This window comes from Stenella coeruleoalba, assembly GCF_951394435.1.
Source record: "Stenella coeruleoalba genome assembly, chromosome: 2".
Classification (NCBI taxonomy): domain Eukaryota; kingdom Metazoa; phylum Chordata; class Mammalia; order Artiodactyla; family Delphinidae; genus Stenella; species Stenella coeruleoalba.
In genome coordinates this window covers 84,204,213-84,220,691 of record NC_137147.1, presented here as the reverse complement: position 1 = coordinate 84,220,691, position 16,479 = coordinate 84,204,213, and the positions used below count along the sequence as shown (strand labels likewise).

General features: G+C 42.3%; 1 protein-coding gene and 1 pseudogene across 2 annotated transcripts in view; one reads left to right on the top strand and one right to left on the bottom strand.

Moving 5' to 3' along the window:
- Positions 1-2,649: 2,649 nt before the first annotated feature.
- On the top strand, positions 2,650-3,828 carry LOC307182342 (poly(rC)-binding protein 2-like; annotated as a pseudogene). Its single transcript has one exon. The product of its transcript is annotated as a poly(rC)-binding protein 2-like (transcript).
- A 5,607-nt stretch (positions 3,829-9,435) lies between these two features.
- The window catches only part of CHP1 (calcineurin like EF-hand protein 1), a 37,109-nt gene continuing 30,065 nt past the window's right edge, over positions 9,436-16,479 (bottom strand). Inside the window, exons 5-7 of the mRNA XM_079907823.1 lie at positions 15,754-15,815; positions 11,541-11,663; positions 9,436-11,392 (exon numbers count right to left, since the gene is read on the bottom strand). Of these exons, the coding sequence (XP_079763949.1) occupies positions 11,339-11,392; positions 11,541-11,663; positions 15,754-15,815 (239 nt within the window). The 3' untranslated portion in view covers positions 9,436-11,338. The remainder of the gene's footprint in view (positions 11,393-11,540; positions 11,664-15,753; positions 15,816-16,479) is intronic.

Sequence of the window (16,479 nt, the reverse complement as noted above, 5' to 3'; positions counted from 1 at the left end):
AGTTATAATTATTAGGAAATTCTTCCTTAGAATAAGCTGGAATCTATCAACCTATCACTTCCACTCATTAATAAAACTGATATAATGCTTAGCATGTGTCAGGCACTCATTTAATCCTCACAGCAACCTATGATGTTGGTAGTGTTATCATTATCATCATAATCCCCATTTTACAGTTAAGGAAGAAGACACAGAAGAATTACCCAAGTTCATGTGCCTGGTTAAGTGGTAATGCCAGATCTGAACCCACCCAATCTGTTTCCAAAGTCCATGCTTTCAAACTCTACATTAAACCACCTAATTCTGTCCTCTGGAAAAAAACAAAATAGAGCCTTTCAAGGACAGGTCCTTAGCTGTATGAATAATATAGATACTAAATATTTTAATATAACTACTTTCTTTTCTCTAGATTAAAGCCTTAGTTCCTATACTTGCACAAGGTAGTAAGTTGCCCTGAACACTTCACCATTTTGCTTCTTGGGGATACATCATTTTGACAATGTCCTTAAAAGATGATGGTCTTCAAATTTTTGATATCTTAAAATACACAGGTGTCTCTTGCTTGCCATCTCTTCTTTTTAGTTTAAATACAGGAATTTACATCTATCTTTGTTAAAAATAAAGGTTGTTGGAGAGTGAAATGATTAAGAGCATGGACTGTGCAGAGTTCCTGGGCTTGAATCCAGGCTCTACCACTAACTAGGTGTGACTTTGATCTTGGGAGAAAAAATCATATAGCCTCTCTGGGGCTTAATACCCTCACCTGTAAAATTGTGATAATAACTGTACCTTCCTCCTAAGGTTGCTGTGAGGATTAGAATTAATATTTGTCAAGCACACAAAACAGTGCCTTGCATATAGTAAATGCCACATAAATGTTAGCTATTATTGGGCTTCCCTGGTGGCGCAGTGGTTAAGAGTCTGCCTGCCAATGCAAGGGACACGGGTTCATAGCCCTGGCCTGGGAAGATCCCACATGCCTCAGAGTAGCTAAGCCCGTGCACCACAACTACTGAGCCTGAGCTCTAGAGCCTGCAAGCCACAACTACTGAGCCCACGTGCCACAACTGCGGAAGCCTGTGCACCTAGAGCCTGTGCTCCGCAGCAAGAGAAGCCACAACAATGAGAAGCCCACGCACCGCAACGAAGAGTAGCCCCCGCTCACCGCAACTAAAGAAAGCCTGTTCACAACAATGAAGACCCAACACAGCCAAAAATAAATAAAATTATTATTTTTTTAATATTAGCTATTATTGATTGAATGCAAATTATTAAGATAATTTAGCCTCTATTCTCCCATGGAGGGACTACTATTAACTATTTTTATGGCATTATGTTACTTTAAAAAATTAATAAACACTACTTTTATGCTTTGTCTTGGGATGTTGAAAAGGACTGAATACTGACAGTAAATCCCTTGGCATGTCATGGAAGGTTTTCCTTAAGTCTGACACTGATCTTTTATTTTTTTAATTTTTATTTATTTTTATTTTTTATTTTTTGGCCACACTGCACAGCTGGCAGGATCTTAGTTCCCCTGACCAGTGATTGAACTCACACCCTCAGCAGTGAAAGTGTAGAGTCCTAACCACTGGACTGCCAGGGGATTCCCACTGATTTTTTTTTCCCCCCCCACTGATCTTTTATTTAAAGTTATATTGAGGGACTTCCCTGGTGGTCCAGAGGTTAAGAATCCGCCTTCCCATGCAGGGGACTCAGGTTCAATCCCTGGTGGGGGACCTAAGATCCCACGTGCTGTGGGGCAACTAAGCCCTTGGGCCACACATAGCTAGAGAGCCTGCATTCTGCAGCTACAGAGCCCACGCGCTCTGGAGCCGGCTGCCACAACTAGAGAGAAGCCAGCGCGCCGCAACAAAAAAAGATCCCGCATGCCACAGCTAAGACCTGATCCAGCCAAAGATTAAAATAAATAAATAAATAAATAAATAAATAAATAGTTATACTGAGGTATAATTCAAATGTCATATAATTCATCCATTTGATATGTACCATTCAATGGCTTTTGGTATAGTCACAAAATTATACATCCATCAACACGATTTTAGAACATTTCATTAATACAAAAAAAGAAACCTCACACCCCTTAGCTATCACTCCCTAATCTCCCATTCCTCCAGGCCCTGGAATCATACAGTATTTGTCCTTTAGTGATGGGCTTCTTTTACTTAGCATAATATCTTTAGGGTTCATTCATGTTGTAGCATGGGTCAAAATTTCCTTCCATTTTAAGGCTGAATGATATATCACTGTATGTATATACCACATTTTGGTTTTCCATTCATGTGTCAGTGGATGTTTAGGTTGCTTCCACCTTTGGCTATTGTGAACAGTGCTGCTATGAACATAGGTATACAAATACCTCTTTAAGACCCTACTCTCCCAGACCAGCTGAGGCAGCAGCCAGAGCATGCCCTCTCCCGCCTGCCCACCCTCCGCTGCCCTCCACTCGCCCCGGGGGTCTCTTTCGCCCTTCCTCCCCACTATCCTCTCCCTCCCCCCTCCCCCTCCCCCTCCTCCTTCTCCCCCCTCCCCCCACCCCCCCAACTCCCGCACCCACCCCCGCTCCGGAGGGGCCCCCTTGCCTTCCCGCCAGCCCCTATTGTTCCGCCCCAGCCTCCCGCCCTTCCCCTTCCCGCAGGTTCCTTTTTTCCCCTCAGTCGTCTCGCGCCTGCAGTTTTTGGCTTTCACCCCCACCAGTGACCAAAGACTTGACCACTCAGAGTCCAGCTCCTCAGAACACTGCTCGACATGGACACCGGTGTGAATGAAGGTGGATTAAATGTCACTCTCACCATCTGGCTACTTATGCATGGAAAGGAAGTTGGCAGTATCATCGGGAAAGAAAGGAGAATCAGTTAGGAAGATGCGCGAGGAGAGTGGTGCACGTATCAACATCTCAGGAGGGAATTGTCCTGAGAGGATTATCACTTTGGCTGGACCCACTAATGCCATCTTCAAAGCCTTTGTTATGATCATTGACAAACTGGAAGAGGACATCAGCAGCTCTATGACCAGTAGCACAGCTGCCAGTAGAGCCCCAGTCACCCTGAGGCTGGTGGCCCCTGCTGGTCAATGTAGCTCTCATTGGGAAAGGTGGTTGCAAGATCAAGGAAATAGGAGAGAGTACAGGGGCTCAGGTCCAGGTGGCAGGGGATATGCTCCCCAGCTCGACTGAACAGGCCATCACTCTTATTGGCATTCCGCAATCCATCACTGAGGGTGTGAAACAGATCTGCGTGGTCATGTTGGAGACTCTCTCCCAGTCCCCCCCCACCAAAGGGTGTGACCATCCCATACTGGCCCAAGCCTCCAGTTCTCCGGTCATCTTTGCAGGTGGTCAGGACAGGTACAGCACAGACAGGGACCGTGTGAGCTCCCCACACCACCCCATCCATGTGCCTCAACGCTGACCTAGAGGGACTGCCTCTAGAGGCCTATGCCATTCAAGGACAGTATGCCATTCCACAGCCAGATTTGACCAAGCTGCTCCAGTTGGCAATGCAACAGTCTCATTTTCCCATGACACATGGCAACACCGGATTCAGTGGTTTGGATGCATCTGCTCACACTACTTTTCATGAACTCACAGTTCCCAATGATTTGATTGGCTGCATAATCGGGCATCAAGGTGCCAAAATCAATGAGATCCGTCAGATATCTGGGGTGCAGATCAAAATTGTGAACCCAGTGGAAGGATCTACTGATAAGCAGGTTACCATCACTGGATCTGCTGTCAGCATTAGCCTGGCTCAGTGTCTAATAAATGTCAGGCTTTCCTCGGAGACAGGTGGCATGAGGAGCATCTAGAACAATGCAGATTCATCCATAATCCCTTTCTACTGTTCATCACTACCCATGATCCATCTGAGTACAGTCAGCAATTCCAGGTTTTAAATAGTTTGTAAATTTTCAGTTTCTACACACTTTATCATCCACTCGTGATTTTTTAGTTAAAGCATTTAAATTCCTTTCTCTGTTCAGCTGCTAATGCTGAGATCCATATTTAGTTTTATAAGCTTCTCCTTGTTTTTTGTTTTTTGTGTTTTTTTGGCTCATGAACTTTTTGTCTGTTTGTCATGTAAATGTGAGTGGAATAGTAATACATTTCAGTTTAGTTCTGTAATGTCAGGAATTTTTCAAAAAAAGTTTAAAAGATGGACTGGAGCTTTTTCTTTGTGAATAGAAACTGGATGCTACAGTGGTTAAAAAAAAAAAAAAAGGACCCTGCTTTCAATTCTTTTGGGTGTATATCCAAAAGTGGGATTTCTGGATCATATGGTAATTCTATTTTTAATTTTTTGAGGAACAGCCATACTGTTTTCCACAGTGGCTCTACCATCTTACATTCCCAGCAACAGTGCCCAAGGGTTGCATAATTGGGTTGTCTTTTTATTGTTGAGATGTAATTCATATAATGTGGGTACAAGTCCCTTAACAGGATATGATTTGCAAGTATTTTCTCCCACTCTATAGATTATCTTTTCACTTTCTTGAACAACAAAAGTTAAAATTTTTTTTCATGCCACGTGGCTTGTGGGATCTTTGTTCTCTGACCACGGATCGAACTCATGCCCCCTGCAGTGGAAGTGCAGAGTCTTAACCGCTGGACTGCCAGGGAAGTCCCAAAAGTTTTAAATTTTGATGATGTCCAGTTTACCTATTTTTTATTTTGTTGATTGTGCTTTTGGTATCATATTTAAGAAACCACTGCCTAACCCAAGGTCATGAAGATTTATGCCTATGTTTTCTTCTACAAGTTTTGTAACTTTAGCTCTTACATAGTCTTTCATACATTTTTAAAAGTCATTTGATTTTTTGTTGTTGTTGTTTGCATATGGTGTGAGGTAGGGGTCCAACTTCATTCGTTTGCATAAGGATATCCAATTGCCCCAGTTGTATCGAAAGACTACTGTTTCCCCCACCAGTTTGCTTTGGCATCCTTGTCAAAGATCAGCTGACCACAAATGTGAGGATTTATTTCTAGACTCATGATTCTAGTCCATTGCTCTATGGACTAGAGCATGAGGCAGTCTATCCTCATGCCTTGATTACCGTAGCTTTGTAGTAAGCAAATTTTGAAATTGGGAAGTGTGATTCCAATTCTGTCCCTCTTTTTCAAGACTGCTGATACTGATCTTTTAGATTTTTGGTGTATGGTTATTCAGCTACCATCCTCAAATACATCAACTGTAGTCCAACACAATTTTCTCCATCTTAACCTTATGAATACTATGAGAGACCCAGTCATATGTTTTGCTGAAAACAACACTCTAGGGGACTTCCCTGGTGGCGCAGTGGTTAAGAATCTGCCTGCCAAGGCAGGCGACACGGGTTCGAGCCCTGGTCCAGGAAGATCCCACATGCCGCGGAGCAACTAAGCCCATGTGCCACAACTACTGAGCTGGTGCTCTAGAGCCCGTGAGCCACAACTACTGAGCCTGTGTGCCACAACTACTGAAGCCCGTGTGCCTAGAGCCTGTGCTCTGCAACAAGAGAAGCCACTGCAATGAGAAGCCTGCGCACCGCAAGGAAGAGTAGCCCCCGCTCGCCGCAACTAGAGAAAGCCCGCGCACACCAACGAAGACCCAACACAGCCAAAAATAACTAAATGAATAAATAAATTTTAAAAAAGCAACACTCTGCCTATTTCACTGATCTGACACACAAATTTAATAAAACTTTGAAATAAGTGAGAGGAATTCTGCCTACTTAATTCTTTGCCAAAAACATCAGCATCCTGGTGATCATCAAATTCTTTTCCATGTCTTCACAACCATGTAGTGACTTATTCTAAAATTCTGCTGGGGAATAATGTCAAACAAATGAGTGGATCATTTCTGAAATTTGCCCTTTTCCCCTTTTGCAAACTTTGCTAGTATCTGCCTCTTTCTGTTCTCTAACCATCTCGCAATATCGATGATGTCTCTGTGACTACGAAGCTACCAGAATTGCCCCTAATTTCATGCGCACAGAGGAGGAGCTCACAGAATGCAGAGTCATGTTTTACAAACACGGATTGTATGCTATCTCAGGTTTGTGATTCGGCTCCACATCTGCCAGAAGGACGTAGGAGGCAGCACAAAATCATTTATAGTACAGCATGTGCATTCTGCTAAAGTTGAAAGTTTTTATACAGAGATTGAGTCTGTTCTGAGAAGATGTTTCATCAGATCATGAGGGTCTCCATGGCAGCCTTCTCCCCAAAGAGATATCCTGCAGAGGATAATTTAATAACAGCTAGAAATCTGCTATACCCAAGTTGACAGAGAAAAGATAACACCTACCCGCAAGAAATATAGTGTCACAGAGAATAATGCTTTTTCTCTCCACAGCCCATAAGGTTGTTTGCAGATATGTCTCTAAGCCATGCCACCACTTGAAGTCACCATCAACCATTGCTTTTTACAAAATGCTAAGAAAAAAGATGTAGAAAAGGAAAAGGAAAAACCAGGCAGGAATTACTGAGATCGACCAGGACAAATAGTATTGAGTTACACAGATCTAGGTGCAGCCTGAATTACATGTAATAGCATTTAATTTTTTAGTATTATCAGGGATGTTTCACCTAAGTAAACTTCTATTTTATTGAAGCTTAAACTTATAAGCACCAGCACATTTTAGACCTTTTCTTGATGACTTGAGGTCTTTTCTATAAACACATGCTGTTGAAATGCCTTCAGGTTTAATGAACTGCTTAGGATTATCTGGTCTACACTAGAATGTCTACTGAGTTACTTGGTTTTTCATATTGTCTCCTCCTTTGTCAGCTGCCCTTCTTGGTTATCAGCATACCAGTTTCTAGTAGTGCCTGTTAATTTAACTACTTCCAATTTGTTATGGGCTGGATGACCATATCACGAGGTTTATTAGAATTTATCAGATTTATTTCTAAAGAATATCTGTGTGTGTGTGTGTGTGTGTGTGTGTGTGTGTGTGTTTTAGGGAATACAAGATTTTCTTGTGAATAAAACACAAACTCTGGTTAATGGTGCTTGATATCTACTGTGGTAGCCCGGAGACTTTCTTTGATCAATTCTTATTTCTCCAGCCACATTCAGGTACGAGATATAACAATTCACCTACCTGCTTCAGTTCTTGAATAGACTGCAAAGGTGGTTGGAAGTGTCAGGACCATGCCTCCAAACAAACAGCCTTGCTAGTTTTGATGAGAGATCAGAATCTAGTGCTTAGAGACTTAAGAGCTTAGAGAAGAAAACTGAGTCTTGGCACCTCAAGACCATGTCCTTGATCAGCTTATACATTAGGTAAAGATGTCAGGCCAGTTACTTACTCCAAAAGCACTGAGTCCTAACCACTGGACCGCCAGGGAATTCCCTACTTACTCCATCTTAAAAGACACGAGACTCTTCATTGCTATCTGCTCCCTCTCAGTTCCCTCTCAGAAACAGCCTGCAGTACCTCACAAACTTACCAGGTAAATCTCTCATCACTGCTTGGCATAGAGGAAAAGAAAATGAAAATCTCGAAACTGGAGTTTCTATTAAGCTAGATGTTATACGGTCTGTACTGGCAAATCAGCCATCTTCAGTTTTTTGGGGTTTTTTTTGCAGTACGCAGGCCTCTCACTGTTGTGGCCTCTCCCGTTGCAGAGCACAGGCTCCGGATGCGCAGGCTCAGTGGCCATGGCTCACGGGCCCAGCCGCTCCGCGGCATGTGGGATCTTCCCGGACTGGGGCATGAACTCGTGTCCCCTGCATTGGCAGGCGGACTCTCAACCACTGCGCCACCAGGGAAGCCCAGCCATCTTCAGTTTGAATCACTAGTTGACTCAAATCTCAGCCAAAGGAATGTGAATTTAGGGAATTTCAGTCCAGTAATGATGACTGCCTTCCAAGCAATTCTGCTTTCAGTGTTTGGGGAACAGGATAAACACCTGGCTTGTAGCTTAAGAAATGCAGTTTGTAAAGACAGTCCTCCATGAGGCGTCTCTACAGTAAATACCTGCTCTAAATCCCAATCAAGACAATCTATTCTAATAGTGTTTTAAATACAAAATTTGACAGGATTCTATAATCAATTTGAAAAAATAGGTGACCATGAAGAACATTCTAAAAAGAATACTGAAGGTAAAAAGAGTAATTTGATTGCTTCCGGCATTCTCTTGAAGCCTATCAAAAGCTGTAAGTAAATGCCTAAAGTTTGCTCTAGTAATCCCACTCCCACAAAATTTTTTCAAAGAAAAAAGAAAGTTGTATGCAAAAAGGCATTCATTGTACCATTATTTTATAACATAAAATTGGAAACAATGAGCAAATAAAGTAATGGGACTTCCCTGGTGGTCCAATGGTTAAGACTCTGTGCTTCCACCGCAGGCGGACGTGGGTTTGATCTCTGGTCGGGGAAGATCCCACATGCCACGTAAGGTAATGGTTAAGTAAATATTACATCAAGTTGGTAAAATATTATGTAACTGTTGATACAAACAAGGAAGAACAGTTAACATGGGGAAATATTACGATATGTTAATTTCTAAAAGCTGTTATCATCTCATGTTATGTTTCATTTACTTTAGAAATATGTAATGCATGGGTAGACCAGAAGGGAGCAAGGGAAATAAAATTAGTTAAGGGGATTCTCTTCAAACTGCAGGTAATGTTGTAATGTTCTTAAAATTTTTTTTTACAGTATCAATGAATGTCTTATTTTAGTCACAGACTGGTATGCCTGTGGCCATGGTCAGTAACATTAAGCTTCCTCCAAAACTGACAGCATGGTCACTCCATCTGTTTGTCACTTTCTCCAAATCCTAAAGTTACACTCAAAATGAAGCAAACCTGAAACAGTGCAAGTCATTTTGAATGGACTTTTGAGGCACAGGGACCGGAAAAGAAGAGGGTATTGTGTTAGAATTTATAGGATGACTCTAGCTATTACTCTTTTGAGTCTTGTGGCGTGACACTAAACCTTAAAATAAGAAGAGGTACTCATACCCTACATAGCAGACTGAAACGTGAAGATGTGAAAAGCCATGTAACAATAGCTGGGTACAATATGTCATTGAGACTGTACGTACATGAGGGGGTAGACAACTTATTAACAAGCAATAGACAGATACCCTATTTTAGACCTCTTCTACATTTAAGGAGTCAGAGAGTCAAGAACAGAAATGGAATCCTACCTGGAGCAAGTGGGCGGTGGCTAAGGCTGTCAAAGTGTTAGTGTTGGCCCCTAAATGAACGCTCCCACCTGTTATGTCCAGGCAGCAGCCGATATGAAAGCCGATAGAATCTCATGTCATGTTCCAATTACGTTCAAATAAAGGCATTTGATAGCACAGACATAAACCTGAGTAAGACACACTGTGATTTCAAACTTGAAGAAGGGGACTGAGTTATGTAAAATTCTTGTAAAACAAAGGGACAAAAATCACCCAAGTTATTTTGTTTTAACCACAAGTATTTATTGATGGATCAAAGAATACAATTTTAATGAAACAATAAGGCACAACTGTGGATTAAAACAGATTGCTATACAGCCAAAAGGAGCAAAAAGCCGTAATCTTAGGAACTTTAAATATGCAGGTCAAGGAGCCTCTGAAGTACCTCTCTAACAGACCAGTGTCAGACAATTCTTCCCTTTTATACAATTCCTATATTACATCACTTGATCACAAAGTAAGACTGATACTTCACCAAGAATTCCTCAGTCATTTATACTTGAGTCATCCAGCCTGGCCACTCTTTCTTCTCCACTCTTCCTAATCCCTTTGCAGTGTTTTTTTTTTGTTTTTTTGTTTTTTTTTTAAGTAATTTCCTTCCTTAAGTATTGTGTATACATCTTGGATAGCCTTCCAAAGCAAGGAAACAGCAAGCAAGCAATGAGTCAGAGAAAGTCAGCCAAGGACAGATATGGATGAAGAGACTCATAAAGACAGATGTTAGGATAATAACAGCCTGATTCAATGAGGTCTATACTAAGCTGACTTAGGCAGAGAGGTTGCTCTGGTTCATGCAAAGGCCTATTATGCCACCTCAGGTCGTGCCACCAGTGCCAGAGCCCTTGTTCCTAAGGGATTAGCAGTGGTCTAAGAGAGGAGCTAGGATGTCATTGTAACCAGGCAGCTAATGATACGATACATTCAATGCTTTGGACCTGTATTAGGAGCTGACTATGGCTTCCAGCAGTAACATGTGCCAGGTGTAAAATTCATAGAGAATTTTGTGTAAAACCTCAAGACACTGAGGACAATCTTTAAATCTTGTGGACTGGGATAAGTTAGGCACTTATCTTTCTACTTGGAAATGTGAAGAGAAAAACATTCCAGGGCACACAGCACTGAGGCATAAACCATGCTGCAGAGGTGGGAATACTTTTAGGGTGCCCAGTCTCCTTGTTCAAGCAGCCATGAGAAACACCCCTGACAAGCATACTGTCAGAGCAGCTATTCTGGTGGTGACAGCATCCTCAAACTAAGCAAGCCTGCAGGCATATGGCTAATTTGTGGAGAGTCAACACTGTACTAACAGGAGCAGCCATGTAGGTATGTATGTTGAGAATCGGAGGCCAGAGGTAGAGCGACCTGGGCAAGCCACCCAGAAGACTTGTCTCTATAACCCTTATCTTTCAAGAACATCTCCAACCAACAGCCCTTTGGTGACAGAGCAGAGGGGACCAAGAGATGGTCAAGACATTCTTCCGAGAGAAGTATTGACCGAAAAGCTCCTGAAGAGGCAACATCCCAAAGACCCATTTAAGAGTAAAAGTAGATTAAAAACCGCCAGACCACTGAACTATACTGCCAAGTCAGAAATACATTTAACAGGCATAGCTTGGGGTGCCAAGTAGAACAGAGGGGACTGAAGCTTAATAAAAAGCAGGGACACTGAAAGATTAAGTGAATGGTAGATTGGGTGAAAGAGAAGTAGGAAGCAAAGGACGTATAAAAAAGGATGAAGGAGCATGCCAGACCCAAGCTGGGGGGAAGGCAGCATGGCTACGGTCCACATCCAGTCAAAGAGCTTTGCTGGCTGGTTCTTGGCATGAATCCCTCTCACTTCTCAGACTGGATGGACACGTGGCACTCAGCAGCAGAATAGGGGGAGATGATATTTAGAAATGGAGATATCCAGCGAATGATACTGAACAGAATTAGGCGGGGTGTACCATTCTGTAATGCCCTGTTTATACACCAAAGGCAGGTTTGTGTTGATGGAACATATTTGGGGTTGTCATGCAACAGCAGTAGTACTTTGGGAGAAGGGGAATGATGGGATGGAGGTGGGGCTGGTGTACAGGAGGACTTTCAAGTTCCAGTTCTTAAATACTAGAAAGCAAGGAACAGTTTGGTCTCAGTCCTTTAGTGAAGAAATCGGATGCTCATTTTCTGTTCTACGTCCACCTTCTCCAAAACCTGTTAAAAAAAACAAAACCCAACGACAGTTATGAAGGTCACAACAGGAGATACTGTCTCAAGCTCTTATGTGAATTATGTTTTTCTCCCTCCCTCCTGTGTAGTAGGATTTAACTTCTTCAAACCAAGAGGTAAGTAAGTGACTGACCTTAACAAATTCTGTGAAAGATATGGCGCTGTCCCCATCCTGATCAGCCTCCTGGATGGTCCTGTCTGCGATGCTGCCCAGCTGCTCGTCTGAGATATTCACTCCGACCATCATGCGTAGCACCTGCAGGACCAACAGCCAGGAATTACTGGAGACTTGGGGTGAGCAGGACTCTTCTACTAAAATTAAAGATAAAAGCCACCCCCACCCTCTTTTCCTTTGATGTCCTCAAATATAACAGCCAAAAAGCTGAAACCCTTATCTTCTCACCTAGGCCATTCTAGACAATGATGTGAGCAGAATTCTCTGGCAAGGTCACTGAATAGGAAGGCAAAGCCTCACTTCAGGGAGAGTCCTTTGCATTTTGGTCCTCCCCATTCTTCCTGCCCGGAACGTAGGTATGATGCTTAGTGGTACAGCAGCCATCCTGGGACCGTGAGGTGAAAGTCAAATGTGCTATGGATGCCAGAGCAAGAAGAAGCCTGGCTCCTGGACATCATTTAGGTACTGTACCAACCTGGACAATCTATCCCCAGGCTTCTTGTTGCATGAGGCAAACTAGTCCCTTATAGGTTTAAGTCAGTTTGGTAGGGCTTTCTGGAATCTCACCCGAATGCAGTCCTCTTTGAGGCAGTGCATTAGCCCAGATATTCCTAAAGTATGGTCGAGAAACATAAAGATCCTTGAAGAGTTAAATACTAAATCCCCCCTTTTAGAAAAATGACAAGCACATTTAAAGGGTTGTGAGAACTGTGGGAAAAAAGAGAATTAAACACTGTTTCTCCAAATTTGTTCTCAGATGTAACAAAGAGATCGCCTGCTCCCCACTTATTCTGCTAACAACTTTAGGGTGTGAATATACATGGAAAACTGCTACCTTAAGCAAAACAAGCAACTCTAATGACATGGCTCTTAGACAATATGAAATGGGGGACAGGGTGCTTTTATGATGCCTTGCGTTGCCCTAGTTAACCACCTCTGTCTTCAACAGGTTAAGAGCTGAGCTTTACCCCAGGAAAGCAAGGCCTTCTAGCCCAGCTGTTCACAGGACTCCCTTTCCCCTATTCCTTTACATCCTTCCCCAATCTCTTGAAACAGATTTTTAAAAGTATATTATAGGATTTTCTGAAAAGAAAAAAAGAGCTGAAATATTGATCTGTATCAAGACTGTTCCCCCACCCCTGACCCACAAATCAATTCTTGAAAATCGGAAGTTGTACATTTGGGTAGAAAAGTATACAAATTGAAGGATAAATAAAAAGTGGCAATGCTAACAAAAATATTAAACGGCCAAGCCATTTGCCATCTTCCCTGACTGTGTGTGGCCAACTAGACAAGTCCATCCTAAACAGCAGCTTCTTCAGGTCCCAGTCTAATTATTCTCTGAAGTGTTTTATTTTTAGAATTATAGAACTAATTGTGCATGTGTGCTGTGTGTATACAGTGGGGTGGGGACAGGAGTGGTGGTGTCTTAAAAATCACTCATCCAGTCTGTCAATGAGGACATAAAGGTCCAGAAGTGCCTGGACACAGGTCCTAACAGCCACTAGCCCAAGCCGCCTGCCCGGGCCTCCACACCTGGCCAATGCTCTTTCTACCTCTCCATGGTGTCACTTTTGGTTCCAGTCAGAAGTTTATTAGCAAATGGAACTTTTATTATTACTATTTTTTTAATGCATGGTGAGGTTTTTTTGTATATACCCTTCAATGGTTTAAGAAAGCTCCCATCTCTATTTTTCTAAGACTTTAAAAAAAAATCATGAATTGGTTGGGGTGATAAATTGGGAGACTGGGATTGATATATACACACTACTATATATATAAAACAGATAACTAATAAGGACCTACTGTACAGCACAGGGAACTCTAGTCAATACCCCGTAATGACCTATACGGGAAAAGAGTCTAATAAGAGTGGGCCTATGTGTATGTATAACTGATTCACTTTGCTGTACAGCAGAAACTAACACAACATTGTAAATCAACTGTACTCCAATAAAAATTTAAAAAGTCAGGATGCAAGGGACACAGGTTTGTGCCCTGGTCCGGGAAGATCCTACATGCCGCGGAGCGGCTGGGTCCATGAGCCATGGCCACTGAGCCTGCGCGTCCAGAGCCTGTGCTCCGCAACGGGAGAGGCCACAACAGTGAGAGGTCTGCGTACTGCAAAAAAAAAAAAAAGTCAACATTGCTACCTTAAAAAAATCATGAATGGAAGAGGAATTTTATTAAAATTCTATGGAAAAGACCATTCAACTTTTCTTCTTTAATCTGCTACCGTGGAGAAATACTATTGATTGGTTTTCTAATTTGAATTCCTGGTATAAAGCCACTTGGCTATAATATAGTATCCTTTTTATATATTGCTGGATTCGACGTATTAATATTTTGTTTTGGATTTTTACATCTATGTGAGTGAAGGAGACTGCGCTGTAATTTTCTTACAGTCTTTAGAAGGTTTTCATGTCCAAGTTATGCTGGCCTCATAAAATGAGTACAGCAACTATCTTTATTGAAGTATAATTGATATACAGTAAAATGTACACATTTAAAATGTACAACCTGATAAGTTCTGACATCTGTTCACACTTGTAAAACCATCACCCCGATCAAGATAATAAACATATCCATCACCCCCAGAAGTTAAACCAGAATTTTTTTTTTTTTTTTTTTTGTGCAGTACGCGGGCCTCTCACTGCCGTGGTCTCTCCCGCCGCAGAGCACAGGCTCCGGATGCGCAGGCTCAGGGGCCATGGTTCACGGGCCCCGCCGCTCGTGGGATCTTCCCAGACCAGGGCACGAACCCGTGTCCCCTGCATTGGCAGGCGGACTCTCAACCACTGCGCCACCAGGGAAGCCCCCAGATGTAGCAATTTTAAATAAAGTAAATTCTTCTTACTGAAGAAAGATGACCCCGGGGCTTCCCTGGTGGCGCAATGCTTAAGAATCTGCCTGACAATGCAGGGGACACAGGTTCCAGTCCTGGTCCGGGAAGATCCCACATGCTGTGGAGCAGCTGAGCCCGTGTGCCACAACTACTGAAGCCCGTGCACCTAGAGCCCGTGCTCCACAACAAGAGAAGCCACCGCAGTAAGAAGCCCACACACTGCAACGAAGAGTAGCCCCCGCTCGCCACAACTAGAGAAAGCCCGCGCACAGCAACAAAGATCCAACACAGCCAAAAATAAATAAATAAATTTATTTAAAAAAAAAAAAAAAAAGAAAGATGCCCTCAATTCAAAAGCAAAGGACACTATCATTGACCTGCAGGCTGTTTTGGTTTTTACTCAGACACAGAAATGTAGGAGTACCCTGGGTTGGTCCTTAACCTCAACTTAGAAGACTTCTCAAGGCAATGAGTTCAGACTTACTTCAGGGTGAGTAGAAACCACTTTACTTTTTAGTTTTATCTTGAAAGAGAGAAATCTCCCCATGGAAATTCCTGAATGTTTTCGCCCCCTATGGTCCTCAAGATTCATAAATATTTTTTAATACCTTTAATTAATTAATTAACTTATTTATTTATTTATTGCCACACCGCGCAGCATGCGGGATCTTAGTTCCCTGATGAGGGATCGAACCTGTGTCCCTGCAGTGGAAGCGTGGATTCTTAACTACTGGACCGCCAGAAGTCCCTCAAGATTCATAAATATTAAAAGAAGAAAAGAAAAATGGAGAATTTTCTCCCTACCTAAACTTGTATTTAGGGAAGGGGGAGCAGGGAGAAAGAGAACGGCAATGCTAATAGGATGAAATGCCAGTCACTGCTATTAGAACAGGGAATTATCTAGGGGGAGCAACAAAGGCGAGTGAGTAGTGGCTCAGCTACACTGTCCCAGAAGCAGTTCCTTGACTCTTACATCAGGCCTAAGGACATACAAAACAGCAGCATTTACCTTCGTGTCATCAGAATTACCAATAAGCTGACAATAAATGAACTATCTGATCTAAATCATCTCATATATTTGAGTGCCAGTCTGCACTTAAATGACATTTAGTTAGCTTTTAAATAGTGGAGACATCTGTGAGAACTCAACATGCCATTTCAAGTTTCCCCAGGTCATCTGCTCTGCTTTATATCTAGGATAGGACTCTGCATACAGCAGGTGTTAAATAAATGCTTACTCAAGGAAAGAACAATTCCTGCCCACAAGAATAAGCCGGCAGGGCCCAAACACAAGTTATTCGTGTGCATGGGAACTCTCCCACATACCTGTAACAGCTCATCACGGGAGATCTTGTCATCTTTATCCAAGTCATACAGTCGAAAAGCAACTGGTAGGAAAAAACAAGAATTTAGTGGAAATTCAAAAGTGTTTTGCCCCTTCTCAAGGAACTAAATATATAAAGGACACCTGACAGAAAACTGACAATGAATTAATAGTTTTTCCAAGAGCAACTGCAATTACTTGTAGAGCTTTTAAAGACATTGTAACATTTAAGAAACTGGGATGCATCTCATAATTGATGGCATCCTAGCTTGGATGAAGTATGGCCCCTTTATTGCACAAATCAATAACGTAATAAGTCGAATGTCCTTTTTCTTAACTTAGAATGTTTAAAAAAAAAATCCAGAACCCGTAAGTGGCTCTGTCAGTTAGGCCATCTCACACAGCCCAAGTCTACCGTGCACCGCACTCAGGGGGAGCCAACAATAGGAGCCACAGAGGCAACCAAACAGCTGACTACACAAAGTATTACTCTGGAAAAATGACCACTTCGGCAAATTCATGTCAAATTTCAAATAATCCTCAACTACTTGGGAATCCTGAAGGTAAAGAACTTCAGTGTCAAATAGAAATGCCAAGAATCTGATGGTGTCCTGGCCTTCTCATGCTTCTCCCTCTTTAACAATAGGTAAGTCTTTTAGAAACTAGGATATCTGAGAGAGAGAATTCAGAAGAGCAAAAATCATTCAGACAGTGCCATTTTCCTGAAG